Source organism: Ahaetulla prasina, chromosome 6 (assembly GCF_028640845.1).
Source record: "Ahaetulla prasina isolate Xishuangbanna chromosome 6, ASM2864084v1, whole genome shotgun sequence".
Classification (NCBI taxonomy): domain Eukaryota; kingdom Metazoa; phylum Chordata; class Lepidosauria; order Squamata; family Colubridae; genus Ahaetulla; species Ahaetulla prasina.
This window is the reverse complement of record NC_080544.1, coordinates 36,476,958-36,493,917: the sequence shown is the minus strand read 5'-3', so window position 1 is coordinate 36,493,917 and position 16,960 is coordinate 36,476,958. Positions and strand designations below refer to the sequence as shown.

The 16,960-nt window shown below is 37.1% G+C and overlaps 1 protein-coding gene across 3 annotated transcripts in view; it reads left to right on the top strand.

Moving 5' to 3' along the window:
- Positions 1–16,960, top strand: part of ADGRA1 (adhesion G protein-coupled receptor A1) — a 471,200-nt gene that overhangs the window by 352,540 nt on the left and 101,700 nt on the right. For all 3 annotated transcript variants that reach the window (XR_009155704.1, XM_058188059.1, XM_058188058.1), the window contains exons 13-14: positions 9,412–9,619; positions 10,477–10,685. Coding sequence is in view for 2 of the 3 variants with exons in the window: in XM_058188059.1 (XP_058044042.1) it covers positions 9,412–9,619; positions 10,477–10,685 (417 nt within the window). In the remaining variant the exon portion in view is untranslated. The remainder of the gene's footprint in view (positions 1–9,411; positions 9,620–10,476; positions 10,686–16,960) is intronic.

Below are 16,960 nucleotides of genomic sequence, written 5' to 3'. Positions count from 1 at the left end.
CAGGGAAATACAAATAGGTAATGTATCAGAAATTTTTAGACAATCACCAAGATAAATATTAAATTAAATCAAGTTAGCAACTAATGGTACAAGAATATAATGGTACAAAGATGTAATTATCAATGGTTTTCCCATTTATAGTTATCAGAAAGATTTAAGATAGATTAAAAGACTTACAGTATGGAGCAAAAAAAAGATTGCTAAAACATGTAAACTGAAATGGAAGAACAGGTTGAAGAATTTATGATAAAGTGGGCTAAGAATGTTGGATATAATACATGAATCAATGGGAAAATATGTGGTTAAAAAGGGTTAAAATTTCCTTCCTTTCTTCTTTCTTTCTTTCCTTCCTTCCTTCCTTCCTTCCTTCCTTCCTTACTTACTTACTTATCTGAACCACCATCTGTCAAAATTATATTATGATCTTGAAAAAAATTGTTATAAAATGATGTATTGTTGGTACACCACACCAAACAAATTATTTAGAAACTATAAAAGCATTCCAAATATTATGTTGGAAATGTGAACAACATAAGGGGACATTCTATCATGTTTGGCTGACATGTACAAAAGCTTAAAAATGGATTCAAATACACACATTGATAGAGAGGATTTTAAAGATTAATATTGAAACCAGAACTTTTCCTTTTAGGACTGATGGATCGGGGGAGATGAGTTATTATTTCAACATGTGATTTCTGCAGCAAGACTATTATATACACAAAGATGGAAAGATTTGGTACTATCTACCATGGAGGAATTGTTAGTTAAATTTGCTAAGGTGACCAGACCAACTTTTCTGATTAGAGGAAAGTTGTTATTGCCTATCATCTTTGATTCTATTTATCCTTATTTCTTCTACCCTGCTTTTGATCAGGCACAATGGGCATCATTCCTATTCATTAGATTCCTCTTAGTTAATGGAATTTGTATATCTGCATTGCAATCCTACACACATCTGTATGGACTATGCTTCAATAAACTCATTAGGATTTATTTTTAATAGGCATGTCTAAGATTACCCTGTAATGGGGCTACCTGAGCACTGTTTTGAATGCAAATGCAAACCAGGCACAACTGACAGCATCCTAATCCTACGTTCAAAAAAGGAAACACAGTGAAATACTTAAATCTACTGACATTTTAAAAGAGATTTAGTCATGCTGCTTTCAACAGCTTCGGCTTTTAATAATAATAGGATAGCTTGTTATCAAGAAGGTTAGCGCCTTCTTTAATTTCATTTCAGAAAGTAGTGAAGACTCTGCTTTTTCAACCAGCTTCTAGATAAAGGGGACAATATAATGAAAGCAATTATATTATAGGATGCCATTGTTTTTTATTTAGTTGAGGAGATTCATTGTGTTTTAATTAACAAATTTTAATGAGTTATGCCAGTGTTGGTGAACCTTTTTGCATGTGTGCCAGGGAGCTGCTCTTCCGGTTTCTGTCACTCCCACATGCGAAGACCAACTGGCTGGCGCACATGTGCGCACCGGAACCCAGAAGAGCAACGGGCAACAGCTGGCATGCCCGCAGAAATGGCTCTGTGCGTTACTTCCAGCACGCCTGCCATAGGTTCGCCATCATAGAGTTATTCCATATGTACTTCATATTTTACAGTGAATTGCCTAGAATCCTAAGCGGGACTTAAACCAGCAAAGCTGGCTGAGGAATTCTGGGAGTTGAAGTCTACAAGTCTTAAAGTTGCCAAGTTTGGAGAGCCCTGACCTAAAGTAATATCACTAGTAAATAGCCTAATGGTGGTTACATTATTATAATGTACATTATAATTACATTATTGCCTTTTTATTGTAATGTACATTATAATTACATTATTGCCTGTTTTTGTTGTCATATAATCTCAGAATTATTTATTTATTTTATTTATTTAATTTGATTTTTATACCGCCCTTCTCCCGAAGGACTCAGGGCGGTGTACAGGCGAAATAAAAACAACAATACAAATATACACAATTTAAATACCCTTAAAAAACTTATTCAAAATTAGCCTGATATTAAAAAAATCATCATCAATTAAAACCCCATTTAAAATTTGTAAAATTCCCTTTTAAAATCCAATTAAGCCAGCCCCGCGCGAATAAAAAGATGGGTCTTCAGTTCGACGAAATGTCCAAGGTCAGGTATTTGACGTAAACAGGGGGAAAGCCCGTCCCAGAGAGGGGGAGCCCCCCCAGAGAAGGCCCTCCCCCTGGGGGCCGCCAGCCGACATTGTTTGGCGGACGGCACCCTGAGAAGTCCCTCTATGGGAGCGCACGGGTCGGTGGGAGGCATGTGGTAGCAGCAGGCGGTCCCGTAAGTACCCAGGTCCTAAGCCATGGAGCGCTTTAAAGGTCGTAACCAACACCTTAAAGTGCACTCGAAAGGCCACAGGCAGCCAGTGCAGTCTGCGCAGGAGCGGTGTTACATGGGAGCTACGGGTAGCTCCCTCTATCACCCGCGCAGCTGCATTCTGGACTAACTGAAGCCTCCGAGTGCACTTCAAGGGGAGCCCCATGTAGAGAGCATTACAGTAATCCAAGCGAGAGGTAACGAGAGCATGAGTGACTGTGCATAAGGCATATTGATACCATAAGGCATATTGATACCAGTAACCTAGCATACTCATGTGAGCAGGTGTGAGTAGATGTTCAAATCTTGCATCTGTTTGACTAGTTAGATCAGATTTCCTTGCAAGGTATGAGAGGAGCTGGCAGCAAATGTTGCTATCTTTGATCAACTTTATAGCATTCAAATTATATGCTAATGCAAGTTACTTTCACTATTCTGCTGGATAATGACTTCTATCTGCATTAAAAGAAGTAAACTGTATTTATTTTTTTCTCTTTAACAATCCTGCACATTTGTCTTCAAATATATAAACATTTCATTTCACAATAACATTTTATTAAAGTTGCAGAACTAAAACCTTAATGTATAGCAGTTAAAACATATACAGTATAATATATATGATCAAATAGAGTAACAAAATAATAGCAAGAAAAGCAGTGGTCATAAGTTAAAAATTACAACAATATTATTCTAAAAAGCAATGAGAAAATAATTTCTTTGATAAAGATCAAAAGATGGTGCCTGCTACCAGGCATACCTCACTGAAAATGATATTCAAAAGTTGCTGGGCAGTCACTTGCCACATTACTGGGCAGTTACAGTGGGCACAAAAACCAAGTTGTCTAAAGATTATCTTGGGATATAGTTAGTAACATATGGGAAGAATTCCTTCAGGTGTCGTGGTCCCAAGCCCTGAAGAGCTTTATAGACTAAAACAAGCACCTGAAATTGGGACAAGAAATGAAGTGGAATCTAGCAAAATTCATAAAAAATTGATGTGACAAGTTCATATTGTGCAGTTCTTATATATTTATATTTACTGAAATTTCTAATCCATCTTCAAGGACAAGCCCACTATTTACTTACTTATTTACTCACTTGCCATATTTATATACATTAAGATACCACAACAGTGTACAAAACCTGAGTATAAAACCTATAACCAAACGAAATAAAGCATCATTATGACACCAGCATCCAAGTAAGCAATGACTGTAGGAGATGACCAGGTTGAGCTGAGGGAGAGGTCAAACATGTCATAAGTCACGAGTTCCTGGGCGCCCACAAGAGTTCTAAGTCTAGCCCACCTTGAATTCCTTTCTTAATTCCCATGCATTCCCTTAATGGTCATTTGGCCAGAATCTTTGTAGAAAGCTAATGTTGCAATAAATCTTTATGCTCATTTGAACTGCCTGAATCTCTTGATTTCCCTGGTGCTTGATATATCCCAAATCATACTTACTTAAAATCTCTGTAGATGAGCCAATTTTCACTGATTTTCTGAAAGCCATTAGGGCAGTATGATGTACAGTACTACAATAATCTAAGCCAAATATTACCAGAGAATAGATTACCATTATAAGATTGTCTGTATCCATATCAGTCAATTGCTAATGTTTCCACACTAGTACAATTTTCAAGTTGTCTGGATTAATCTTTAGTTTATTAGCCCTCATCCAGTCCATCAGCATAGCCAGATTATGTTTCTGCAATTTCACTGCTTCACATGGATGTGATGGAAAAAAATGAGTTTGAGTTCAGTTGCAGATGACATCTTACTTTAAATCTCTGAATGATCTCACTCAATGATTTCATGTAGATGTTAAACAGCATTTGGAGAAATGAAATTTTTGGAACCCAAAAAGCTATAAGAAGGAGCAGAACTGGAGATAGTGATCGAGGTCTGAGTTTAAGTGTGTTCTCTCCTCAATTACTTGGGACAAACTCACAAGAATATTTGGTCAGTGGTATTGAAGGTATTGAAAGACCCAGAAGAATCAACATTTCATTTCCCCTATCCCCTGGGAAAGACCATTCAACAGTGGACTAAGGCCTAAACACCAGCTGATATGAATCTAGAAAATGTGTTTCATCCAGGAGTGTCTGGATCTGGTCATCCACTGCATGCTTAATTCCAGGAAAGAATGTTGCCCATTGGCCTATAATTATATAGATCTTATGGATCCAGTTACAATATCTTGATGAGTAGTCTCACCAGAGCCTTCTTTGTAGAAAGAGGGACCACTCCTCTTTGTAAGGAAGAATTCATAATTGCTTTATGTATGTATATATTATTTATATATATATAATACATTATTTATAATCCATCTGAACACCACTTTCCTACTAGATGGAATAATTGACAGAGGCAAGGAACAAGCATCATGTGGCTGGATAATCTTCTCTGTGCATCTTCTCTCGAAAATCAGTCCTTAAAATTAAACTCAATCAAAGATGTCTGATGAGATAATTCTGGACATCTCTACAAACTGAACTGCTATATTCTAGAGTCTAAGAATGTAATCAATGTTGCCATATAAATGTGTAACCAACATATCATAGTGAGCTACTGAGGGTTCTATACAATATGTAACTGGGCCAGGTCCCAAAAGGCCTTAAATCACTGAAAAAGCTCCACTGGGTGACACTGAGATGACACAAAGAGAAAAATGGCTGTTTAACTATAATCACTATAAAGCAGACTTGATAATTAGCTTTTACTAGTGTTCAGTCAGATGCAAGATGAGTTTTCCTTACTTTCTCCATTTCCTTCAGCTAAAATTTATACCAATTGAATGAATGGGCTTTGCACATGGGAAAAGATGCTCAGGAGTTATTGTTTCAAGTGGTCTCTTATTTCACAAAACACCCAAATATTGATGGAAATACCAACCATACCGATTGGAAAACTTGATTGAGCCCTTTGAAATCCATTGGCATCTGTATATGAGCTATTCTGATGGTGCCATCCCTGCAGTGAATCAGTGTAAGCCTAAATCCCAACGTGGTCTGTCCTGAGTAGCCTCAACAAAGAAGACCAACATGGATGTTGCAATCCTTCATAACTTATCATACTAGCAATCCCCAGCACCAAGTCCAAGGCAACCCTTGCCAGCTCAGGTAGGAACACTTGATCAGCAAGATGGATGACATGTGTTGCTATACAGTACAACCAACAAAATCTCCAGTCTGTCCTGAATACCCAACACATGATACAAAATTTCAAGATTAGTATTTGGAACAGGCAGAAAGCTTTGAATGCAAACAATACTTCCTATTGTAATTTGGGATCTTGGCTCTAATATTTCTTGTACTAAGTATACATACACTAAGCAAAAGTACATGCAAGCTAGAGGGTAAGGCTACCTTAATACTTCCGTGTGAGAGGGTAAGAAGAAGAGATATTACTCTTCCTATACCATACTTTTATCTGCAAATAATGCTAAATTGAGTCCCCTCACCCTTGCCATGATATTATTACAGAACTATTCCAGGCACATAATTGCAAAAAGAAAGAGCTTTCACTCTTGGTCCATCCAATAGGGGGCTTCTTCCAAGGGGCAATTCCCTTTGGTTTCTCTGCCTTTGAGGTTTTCCATACGGCTGGCTGGCTTGCCACAAGCAGCTCCATCCTCTATTCCAGCTGTTCCAGTTAAACATCTCATCTACTTCTTCAAAGGCCCCCAAGAGCAGCTGAAGCAAATGTCCAAGGAGTGAATAGCCCATATTGATTTCATGGATATTTGAGACTGATACAGTAAACGTACTGACAAGCTGCTGTGTCATGGTGGACAGGACAGATCAATAATAACCAGTAGTGGGTTTCAATTTTGTTTGCTACTGGTTTGCTCGTGGGTGTGGGCACGCTCACGCTCATGCGATGCTTCTGCGCACGTGGAGAGATGTCTGGACGGAGCCTCCTGCAGCTGCCGCTACCGGTTCACCCGATCCAGGGCAAACCGGTAGCAACCCACCACTGATGATAACCTTAAGAAGTCTGGAGTGAAGAAGATCAGAAATGGGATATTTTAGCGGTCCTTGCTGCTCTCTGAGCTTGTTTGTTTTCCTGCTGATGTTTCATTACCCAAACTAGGTAATAGCATAATTGCTGATGGTGTTACCAAGTTTGGATGATGAAGCATCTGCAAGAAAACAAGCAAGCTCAGAAAGCACCAAGGATCCCTCATATCAACCTAAACTACAAATATTCTCCTTTATTAGGGTATGCTTTAGTCAGCATCATAACATAATAACAGAGTTGGAAGGGATGTTGGAGTTCTTCTAGTCCAACCCCCAGCCCAGGCAGGAAACCCTACACCATTTCAGACAAATGGCTATCCAACATTTTCTTAAAAATTGTTGGAGCATTCACAACTTCTGGAGGCAAGTTGTTCCACTTATCGATTGTTCTGTTAGAAAATTTCTCCTTAGTTCTAAGTTGCTTTTCTCCTTGATTAGTTTCCACCCATTGCTTCTTTTCCTGCCTTTAGGTGCTTTGAAGAATAGCTTGATTCCCTCTTCTTTGTGGCAGCCCCTGAGATATTGGAATCATGCTATCATGTCTCCCCTAGTCCTTCTTTTCATTAAACTAGACATACTCAGTCCTGCAACCGTTCTTCATATGTTTTAGTCTCCAGTCCCCTAATCATCTTTGTTGCTCTTCTCTGCACTCTTTCTAGAATCTCAATATCTTTTTTTACATCGTGGTGACCAAAACTGAATGCAGTATTCCAAGTGTGGCCTTACCAAGGCATTATAAAGTGGTATTAACACTTCACGTGATCTTGATTCCAACCCTCTGTTTATGCAGCCCAGAACTGTGTTGGCTTTTTTGGCAGCTGCTGCACACTGCTGGCTCATATCTAAATGGTTGTCTACTAAGACTCCAAGATCCCTCTCACAGTTACTACTATTGAGCAAGGTACCACATATACGGTACCTGTGCATTTTGGTTTTTTTACCTAAATGTAGAATCTTACTTTTTTCATTGTTGAATTTCATGAATCAAGAATCCACTGGTTCTTGAAACGTTTTTTTTGCTTAACAAACTGCTTCATTGGCCCTCAGTACTTCAAACTAGGTTCAGTGTGCTTTAAAATATATCTTTGAATACTTTCTGCAGTCCTTTCAATTTCTGTATGACATGAACCCTCAGTACTATGTCTGACTAGTTCAGCTGTCCATTTATAAGCTAATTTCTTAGCTCTTGAAATAGATTTTCAGTAAGTTGTTTGCTCATCTTATATTTAATTATCTATGAAACGATAAGACATCACAGATTTCAGGTGAGATAAGTGTGTGCAAATAATCAGTAAGACTTAAAAAGTAGACATACTGTATGTATAGAACAGCAGGAAAAACTGTAATAAAATCAAATTCAGTCAGGGTTTCATATTCCTGCGATCCATAATCATAGATTCGTGTTTTTGTGGTAGTGGTGGCAAAATTTATCATAGTAAAAATTTGGGTACTGCTTGCTGCATTCACCCTGAATGAAAGTATAGCACAGGCATCTCCAGCTTCACAATTATCATCATCTAAGTAAGATGGCGGGTGGCTTTTGTATGTTGAGTGTTGCATTAAGGTACTTTAACCTGACTTTAAGAATTGTAAGAATTTAGGCAGAGGTAGAAAACCAAGGCTTTTGGGGTAAAAATACAGATTTTTGCAAAATTTCATACTTTTGTGGGAAGATTTCACATGTAAGCATCATGAATATGGAGACCCATATTCTGGTGTTGGTGGTTAAAAGAAAAAAGAAAAAGAAATTTTATATTGCAGTAATAATATTAAATAATACCATAGATACTTACTGTCCTTTGGTGATACCTTGCTACTTGAGTTTAAATTTCTGTCTAATAGATTTAGGGCCTTAAAATTAAGTGGGTGATTGCACTGCCTCCTTGGCTTCAAAGGGAAAAGTATTTTGTGTATTACAACTCCAATAACTCAAACTCTGATTTGTCACTTCTTTCCTGATGATTATTGTATGTGATTGTGGAGTTTTCTTTATCTAAAACTGCTTGCTATTATAACTGTTACTTTAGCATTGTACATGTGTGTGCAACTGTAAAACTTTAATGAGATGAATTACTATTTTCAAAAATATCCTTCTAAAATTTTGGGACAGTGTTGTACTACAGGTGCCGCATTTTAGTATCCGAGAAATGAAGCCTGCTCATTCTTCATGCTGCTGTTGTATATTTTCATACCAAAGCTTGTAAATCTCAGGCAGTGTTTTGCGTTCTGTGTCTCCCACCCTGCTCTACTGCCATATGTGTGTCTGGCCTTAATGACAACAAGGTTATTATTGGTGTAAAAACAACTACTTGATGGGGAAATCATTAATTTAATAATGCCAATCTGCACATGTTTCAGTAACCTAAAAAGACAGTTACAATTCGGTTACATGTTTTTTGTGTTTTAATAGCCTGAATACTCCTTGCTTCTTCTAGTACGTTAGGGTTAAGGATATGTGATTTTGCAAGCCTGCATTAGGGAACTGAGTAATTTTTTTAAAGGATGAAATCATAGCCCCACAAGAAATATGAAACTGACGGCACTGCATACCTCAATTTAGACCCATTCCCTGATGCAGTTTTAGCTACTAATAAAATGCATTTCAGTCTCCTGTAATTATCCTTTCAAAAAGATGCAATTTTACTGTAAGTTGTCTGATTCTGTTTTAAGTGAACGAGAAAACCTGGGAGAGGTTGTCTCTTTAAATCAGATCTGCAGTGTTGATGGACCCTCTAGCAGGCATGGTAAGAACCATTCTCACCTCTGCAGCAGGGAGCTTGACCATAAAGATCTTCACATTCAATCAAAACGTTTTCTGTTTTAATATGCACTGTACCAGTCCTATTCCCATGGTTACAGCTCCTGCTCCTTTGGTTGTTTCTAGCATGTTGGAAAATTGAAGCAGAGCACATTTGCTCGTACAGGAGTTTAAAATATAATGAAAGCAGCCCTGTTGTGATTTGCATTTTAAATTCTCTCACTCACTCACTCTCTCTCTCTCTCTTTCCCTCTCTCCCTCCCCCCCACTTTCTCATTGTACAGAATGCTGTGGCAATAGCTTCAGTTCATTTGCCACAGTCTGTCTTCTCCTCATCTGCAGCCTGGCAATCTGTTGATAACTCCTCTTGCAAGCTACAGTTTATTGCCTTTCGGAATGGAAAACTCTTTCCCAACACCGCAAACTCGTCTCACCTTGCAGGTTATGGGAAGCAGAGGGTCATTGGCACACCCGTAGTCTTCATTAAAATAGGTAAGTGTTTTGCATTGCTTTTTTTTTTTAATACTAAAGCCTAGCTATACATGAGAGTATCTCGTATAATGGTGCAGTGTAGCACGCAGGTATGCTGATCTGAGAATTGCCTCTGCTCTAGCAGAAATGTGTGTTTTGTTACCAGTGTCTTCATATTTTAAAAAGAAACTTATACAGCTGAGAAGCTTGGCAATTGTAAATACAATAGGATTCTCTTTTGTGGCTTGCCGAAGTTTATCAGAAAGTTAAAAAAAAAAAGGATTGTGTGAAGGTAGAGGAAATGAAATGTTGCTTTTTAGTTCTGATTATACCCATAGAAAATCCGGATCCTAAAAAGATTGATTGCAGTCCTGTTGCATGTACATTGATAGTCATCAGTGTTATCTCTTGAAATGATAAATGTACGGTATAAGAAGTGTTTTTGTTGATGAAAGTAATGGGTTTCATACTCTCCTTTTAGTGTAAGATTCAGACCATGATCTATTAAATATTTCATTATATCTCGAATTGGGTTCACATTTTAGAAGGCTATAATTTAATTTTTGAGCTACGAAATTGTCTCTGATGTTAATTCTATCAAAGATATTAGTTTAAATTTACTATTGTTGTTTGAAACCATTGTTTTGATACAGGGCATTTAAGTAGCATTGTTGTTTGCAGATTAACCTAATAAAATGGCAATTGTAGACAATATTAACTATTCCAAACTTTTGTACATTGCTTTCTGCTGCTAGACCAGGAGAGGGATTTTTGCTCTCTCTAATGTCTATGTGTGCAAAAATTGGCTTCTATAAAGAGGATAAAGCAATAAAGCATTTTCCACTTCATTGCTTTAATTCAGTTTGTTCCTTTGGCAGATGGGTGCAATATCGGAAACCTCACCAGTCCTCTTATTATAACGCTGAAGCACTTTACCCAGGGCATAAACCCCATTGCAGTCTTTTGGGCTTTTGACCTTCTAGATGGACATGGAGGCTGGTGGGGAGAAGGGTGCCACATAATTAGCTCTGCAGACAATATTACCACTCTTCATAGTACTCACTTCGGTAACTTTGCAGTGCTAATGGTGAGTATATAACTTCACATATGTGTCTGTGTGAGAATCTGCTTGCTTGTCTTTACTTAGCAGCATCTGGTTATCTTGCCTGCCTTTTAGTTTAGGGAATTAAATGAAGGTAACTTAAAAGAGCCATGCTCAGTACTTGATAATACATAACTATATTACCTCCTAGCAGGCCTTGTTATGAATGATTTAATGAAAAATGAAAGTTCTATCAGGATATTACAGTAATGAAAGTAAATTATCTATCGGTGTATCTATATGTATGTGTATGTATATGTATATGTAAAATATACACACCCACACATTAATACATATTCATTCCTCTATACTGCTCAAGAAAGGATGTCTTTTATATATCTAGTGCTGTGTTGATCATATTAATTAATTGCTGGCTTACTGCAATATTGAATCATTAATAAATGAGAAAAACGAAGGTTCCTTGCTTCACTAAACAAGGAGTCTGTAGCCTTTCTGACAGTTCTTGAAATTCAGGTCCCTGTGCTGACGATAGCATTCTTTTTACTAAATGGCTGCTTTTAAAGAAAAAAAAGCCATATTTATATGTACTGCTAACACAAAGGCTGCTGAGGCTTTTCCTCAGGCATATTTGCAGTTCACAATGCAGTTATTTAATAGTTTTATTAACTGGGAAGTTACCAGGGCAGACACAAAAGGCATATTAAATTAGATAACGTATCAACAGTGAAGTCAATGTAAACAGCGGATGAAACGTATGAGGGAGACTTACGTTTTCTGCAGCCTACAGACGGGTTACTCAGTCTCGGGAGCTCTTTGAAAGGAAGTAGTGTTCAGTCATCTTCTCTCCCTAACGTTGAATCCGGCATTCATTCCAGAATATACTTGTGAAGAAAAGGTGCCCCTTATGAGCGCCACTGAAAGGTTCATACTTGAGCAAATAATGCAATGTGTGTAGAATGTGTATAGAACGGCAAAAAAACAGATGACAGGAATTGAAAGGACATGTGCAGAGAATGCCAATCTGCTGCTGTCAGATGGAGAACAGATGTCAGCCAGTCATGGACCAAGTCAGTGACAACAAGTATCTAAATACTGTACCAATCTTGCTTTCTACTTTATTAAATGGAATGCCTTCAGTCTCACATGATCCATTTGTTTTCACTTGCTGATATTATATTAGAATGCCCTAAAGATCCAGTGATTGAAAGTTCTGCTTTCTAAGCATGCGAAACAAACAAGGCTATATTTGAACATTTTAGTTAGCACTTGAATAGAGGAAGGGGGAATTCTGTTGTGGTTCCCCATAATCTATTCCAAAAGTACCTGTTGGTGCTGCAGATACCACACCCATTTCAGCTGACTAGTTTGGTAGTGTCAATGATATCCTTAAAACTTTGTATTTATTTATAAAGTAGAGAAACTTCTTTCTACTTTTGTAGACCATCTGGAATAAATGTATGTTATTGTATGTATTTTAATTTGCGGTTCATATCATTTTGAGGGGTGCAAAATGTCTCCTGTTAATAGGACTTCATATAGTCATGAATGAGTTAAAGACTGCAAGGCTCCTGGGTACTTCACTGTATGTCTATTAGAATATCAAAAACAGCCTAAAATTTTATGAAAACAGATTTGACCTCATTGAACTAATGTAACATGATTCCCCAAGAAAACAAGCCCATTGTTGTGTTTGTTTTGTGATTTTAACAGATTTTCTGTAATTATCAGGAGAATCATTGAAAAAGCATTATTAGTGGATGAATCATATGCTAGTATAGTCTGGAAATTAAAGCAGAAGATATTAAAGCAAAAGATCTAAGCTGAAGTTGGCTGAAAATTACTATAAAATATTCAACAATGTGTATGTTCAATTTGGGTAAAAAAAAATCCTGTTTGTATGAGCTTTATTAGAATTGAGATAGTACAATCAGTATTCCAGTCAGTTGTGAAACACATTGGGTGTCCTTGAGCAAGTCACTCTGTTTCAGCACTGGAGAAGGTCTGTAGATCTGCAAGCATTGCCTACAGAAGTTCCAGATTCAAATTCTGGGTTTTCTAACTGTGCTAGGAGAAACTACTTCTTGAAAACCTGGACTCTTGTCTATTATTGTTGACATTTATTAAGTTGGACCAATGGTTCAACTTAGTAAGAGGTGACCGCATCTGTTTTGCAAGGTTATTTAAAGTGATACAGAGATAAACTTCAAATATATAAACAGGCCCTAGGGAATACAACCTTCATTATAATGATACATGTCTTTTTTGTGAGATGTTCTTTGTTGGGCTACATAGATTTCTGTTGATCGTCTTCTCCTTTTAAGTGAAAAATAACTACAAAGCTCTAAATGAAATGGTAGCCTTTAAAAAGTGAACTGAATGGTTAGCTTGTAGTAAAGCAGATGAATTAGCAAGATGACTGCAGTTTTCAATGTAATTTCTGTTGCTGCAAATGTAACGTAACATTTGAGAACTATAGGTTCAAATTACCCTGTTTATACTTCTCATTCTACTTGACTGCTTATTGGTGTCTGTCAAGCTTTTTCTACATAATGATGCTCCCTCAGAAAATTAAGAATTAGCAGTGTTCAACTGTTTAAAGGGTTACTGAGGCCACTGAAAAATAATTTATTTTGCCATGAGTTCTGTTCAGATTAAAAGTTGATTGAACAGAGTATGTTTCAGAGCATCCTATATCTATGAGAATCTCTTTGGCTTTATAATTATTAAAATGCTCATACCTACTAGACACTATACTAGTGTGCATGATGAATATGAGGACCATCTGATGCAACCCAGGTGATCAACTCCATTGATCACCAGGGTTGATTTGGCTCATCTTGCTGACTAGATAAGCGTTCTTCCCTTCCTCACATCTTTATGTCTATCCCTCTTGAAGCTGTACACTCATTGGAAAAGAACCAACATCCCAGCTAAAAAGAGTGTACCAATCTTCAGTCAATGGTATACAGTAGGTGTGCCTCCCTGCTACAACCTCCATACAAATGAAATTCAGTGATGAAAAAAATAAGGTTCTACATTTAGGCAAGAAAACCAAAATGCACAGGTACAGTATATGTGGTGCCTCGTTCAATAGTAGTAACTGTGAGAGGGATCTTGGAATCCTAGTGGACAATCATTTAAATATGAGCCAGCAGTGTGCAGCAACTGCTAAAAAAGCCAACACAGTTCTGGGCTGCATAAACAGGGACAGAATCAAGATTACGTGAAGTGTTAATACCACTTGATAATGCCTTGGTAAGGCCACACTTGGAATACTGCATTCAGTTTTGGTTGCCATGATGTAAAAAGATGTTGAGACTGTAGAAAGAGTGCAGAGAAGAGCAACAAAGATGATTAGGGGACTGGAGGCTAAAACATATGAAGAACGGTTACAGGAACTGGGTATGCCTAATTTAATGAAAAGGACTAGGGGAGACATGATAGCAGTGTTCCAATATTTCAGAGGCTGCCACAAAGAAGAGGGAGTCAAACTATTCTCCAAAGCACCTGAGGGTAGGACAAGAAGCAATGGGTGGAAACTAATCAAGGAGAGAAGCAACTTAGAACTAAAGAGAAATTTCCTGACAGTTAGAACAATTAATGAGTGGAACAACTTGCCTCCAGAAGTTGCGAATGTTCCAACACTGGAAGTTTTTAAGATGTTAGATAACCATTTGTCTGAAGTGGTGTAGGATTTCCTGCCTAGGCAGGGGGTTGGACTAGAAGACCTCCAAGGTCCCTTCCAACTCTGTTATTCTAATATCCAAATAGTATGTATTATGGAAGAATAAAGTTCCAAAAATGACTGAGATATTTTAAGGCAGGGTGACACTCATGTTTTCAGGCTTTCTGGAAGTCAGCCATTGTCCTTGTTTCCTTTGAGAGACTGCAGGCAAATTCAAGTTTGAGAAATCCATTGATGCTGAAAGATCATTATACTGTCATCAACAGTTATAAAGAAAACTAAAGTCTCTTGACGTTCCTGTTTCTTCACTAAGAGGTTTATCTGAGTCTTTTTCTCAGTAGGCCTTTTGCCTCTGTTTTGCTATGTCATCTATCTTTGGGCCCATACATTTTAGGAAAATTATTATAAAATTATTACGGGTAGGCTGCTCAATTTTTATAGTGAATATTAAGCCAACTGTGGTAGAAGATTGTTCTTAGGCATTTACATTTAGAATCAAATGGAAAAGACTAGAATCTAATCAGCAGCTTCAGAAATGATCAGTTTTAAATTATTCACCACTCTGTTTTATTTCATTCCATTTTATATATTTGCAGATTACCCACTTTTCCTATGGACTCTCTGGGCATGTAAGAAAGACAGATAGATGCTCAGCCTGTACTTGAAGAGCAATAGATAATAACAATTTCCCACAATCTGAAGTAGACAAAAAGTTTTAGTGCTAGACAAACATGGAGTTTTACTTTAGAAGAATCAGTCTCAAATAAATTGATAAAGTGTTTCATCCAAGATTTGAGGGTGGGAAGACAAAAGCTAGTTAAACAGAAAATGGTAATAATTTAAGCATGTGAACCAAACTGGAAAATGAAAAAAAAAAAAGTCAGAAAAGCTATGGTAAAAATAAAAGGAAAAAGAGAAAAGGGTGGAGTTTAAATATGGGATATTTTATCATACAGTGAATATGAGGTAGAAGTGTAGAACTTTGCTGAAGAGATTGGACTGAAGGTATTCTTGAATGAGATATACAAGTCAAAAAAGACGTTACTGAAGTTGTTACATTGATCTAATTGGCAAACACAACATGAGCTAGAAGGCCTATATGTATAACATCAAGAACCAATGTCATATTGTATGTGTGCTACTAGCACAGGTAGTCATCAAGTTACAACAGTTCATTTAGTGACCTGTTACAACGGCACTGAAAAAAGGAACTTATGACAGTTTTTTCACACTTATGACCTTTGTAGCATCCCCATGATTGTGTGATCAATATTCAGATGCTTTGGCAAATGGCTCCTGCTTATGACCGTTGCTGTGTCCCAAGGTCATGTGAAAACCTTTTGCAACCTTTTGACAAGCAAAGTTAATGGAAAAGCTAGATTCACTTAACAATCCTGCTACTAACTTATCAACTGTGGTGATTCACTCAACAACTGTGACAAGAAAGGTCATAAAATGGGGCACAAAATTCACACATTTTGGGCTCAATTGTGACCGTACGTTGAGACTACCTATTCAGCAGTTCTTAGAGTCCATTGTTCCTTGAATAGTCTGAAGGTCTTTAGTTGTGACGTCAAGATTTAGGAGGAGCTCAGAGGCACCCCAAATAATTGTTAACATTCATCTATCCATCCAAATCAGTAAACTATTTGTTTGCATCTTTCTTGAATGCTGTTCTCTATCTATCCTAAAAGAAAAGCTTAGAATTTGTATCTCTAAAATGTCTACTGACACGCCATTATTTTAATTTTTGTAATAGTTTGACAAATTATTGATTGTTTTGTCCTTGAAAATATGCAGTTTCGGAGAGTTGTTGATAATAGTGATTTATGTACACTGAGCATTTAAAACAATATTTCCAGTATTGATGTTGAATGTCCACCAAACAGCAAAGGTCCATCAGTTATTGCAGCAAGCTGCAATGTACAGGAATATCTAGAGAAAGGTAGTTCAATCAGAAGTAGGAAATAAAATGAAACTAATGTCAAAACAATGATGAGTACTGAAAATAGAGTGCCTAAGTATATGATGTGAAGTTGTTATACTATCACAGGTCCTGTGATGTATTTGGCTGAAATATTTATTTCTTTATATTAAAAAATATGTCCTTCCTAATTTATGAGAAATTAAGGGAAGGCTGGGAAATAATAGGAATATTAGACATAAATAATCAAAAGACAGAATGAAAGTTTATTGTGAGTTTATCTCATCAGTAGGAATTTAGTCCATGTGATGAAAAACCTGGAGGAAAAGACATTCAGAATATTCTATTAGGCACCCTAACCAATTCACTAATAAAGAAGAGTGAGAAGTTCCTTTTACAAGTTTCTGTAATTATCCTGATATTAATGTTAAATACACCTTTTGAAATTCTATGTAATTATTGTTCACTTGAGCTTGCCCAAGTTAACTAGAACTTTATGTAGTAATCTATTGTGTTATAAGGTACACACCAGAATCCTTTTTCTCTTAATTATCCAACCCAAATAGAATTACATCAGATTTACTTCCATGTTGCTTCCTGGGACTAGAAGTTGAAAGGAAGGGTCCAGAGTCAAGGTTGATTGTTGGGTGTTACCAGCCATAATGTCCATGGGACTGGGTATCCATTATT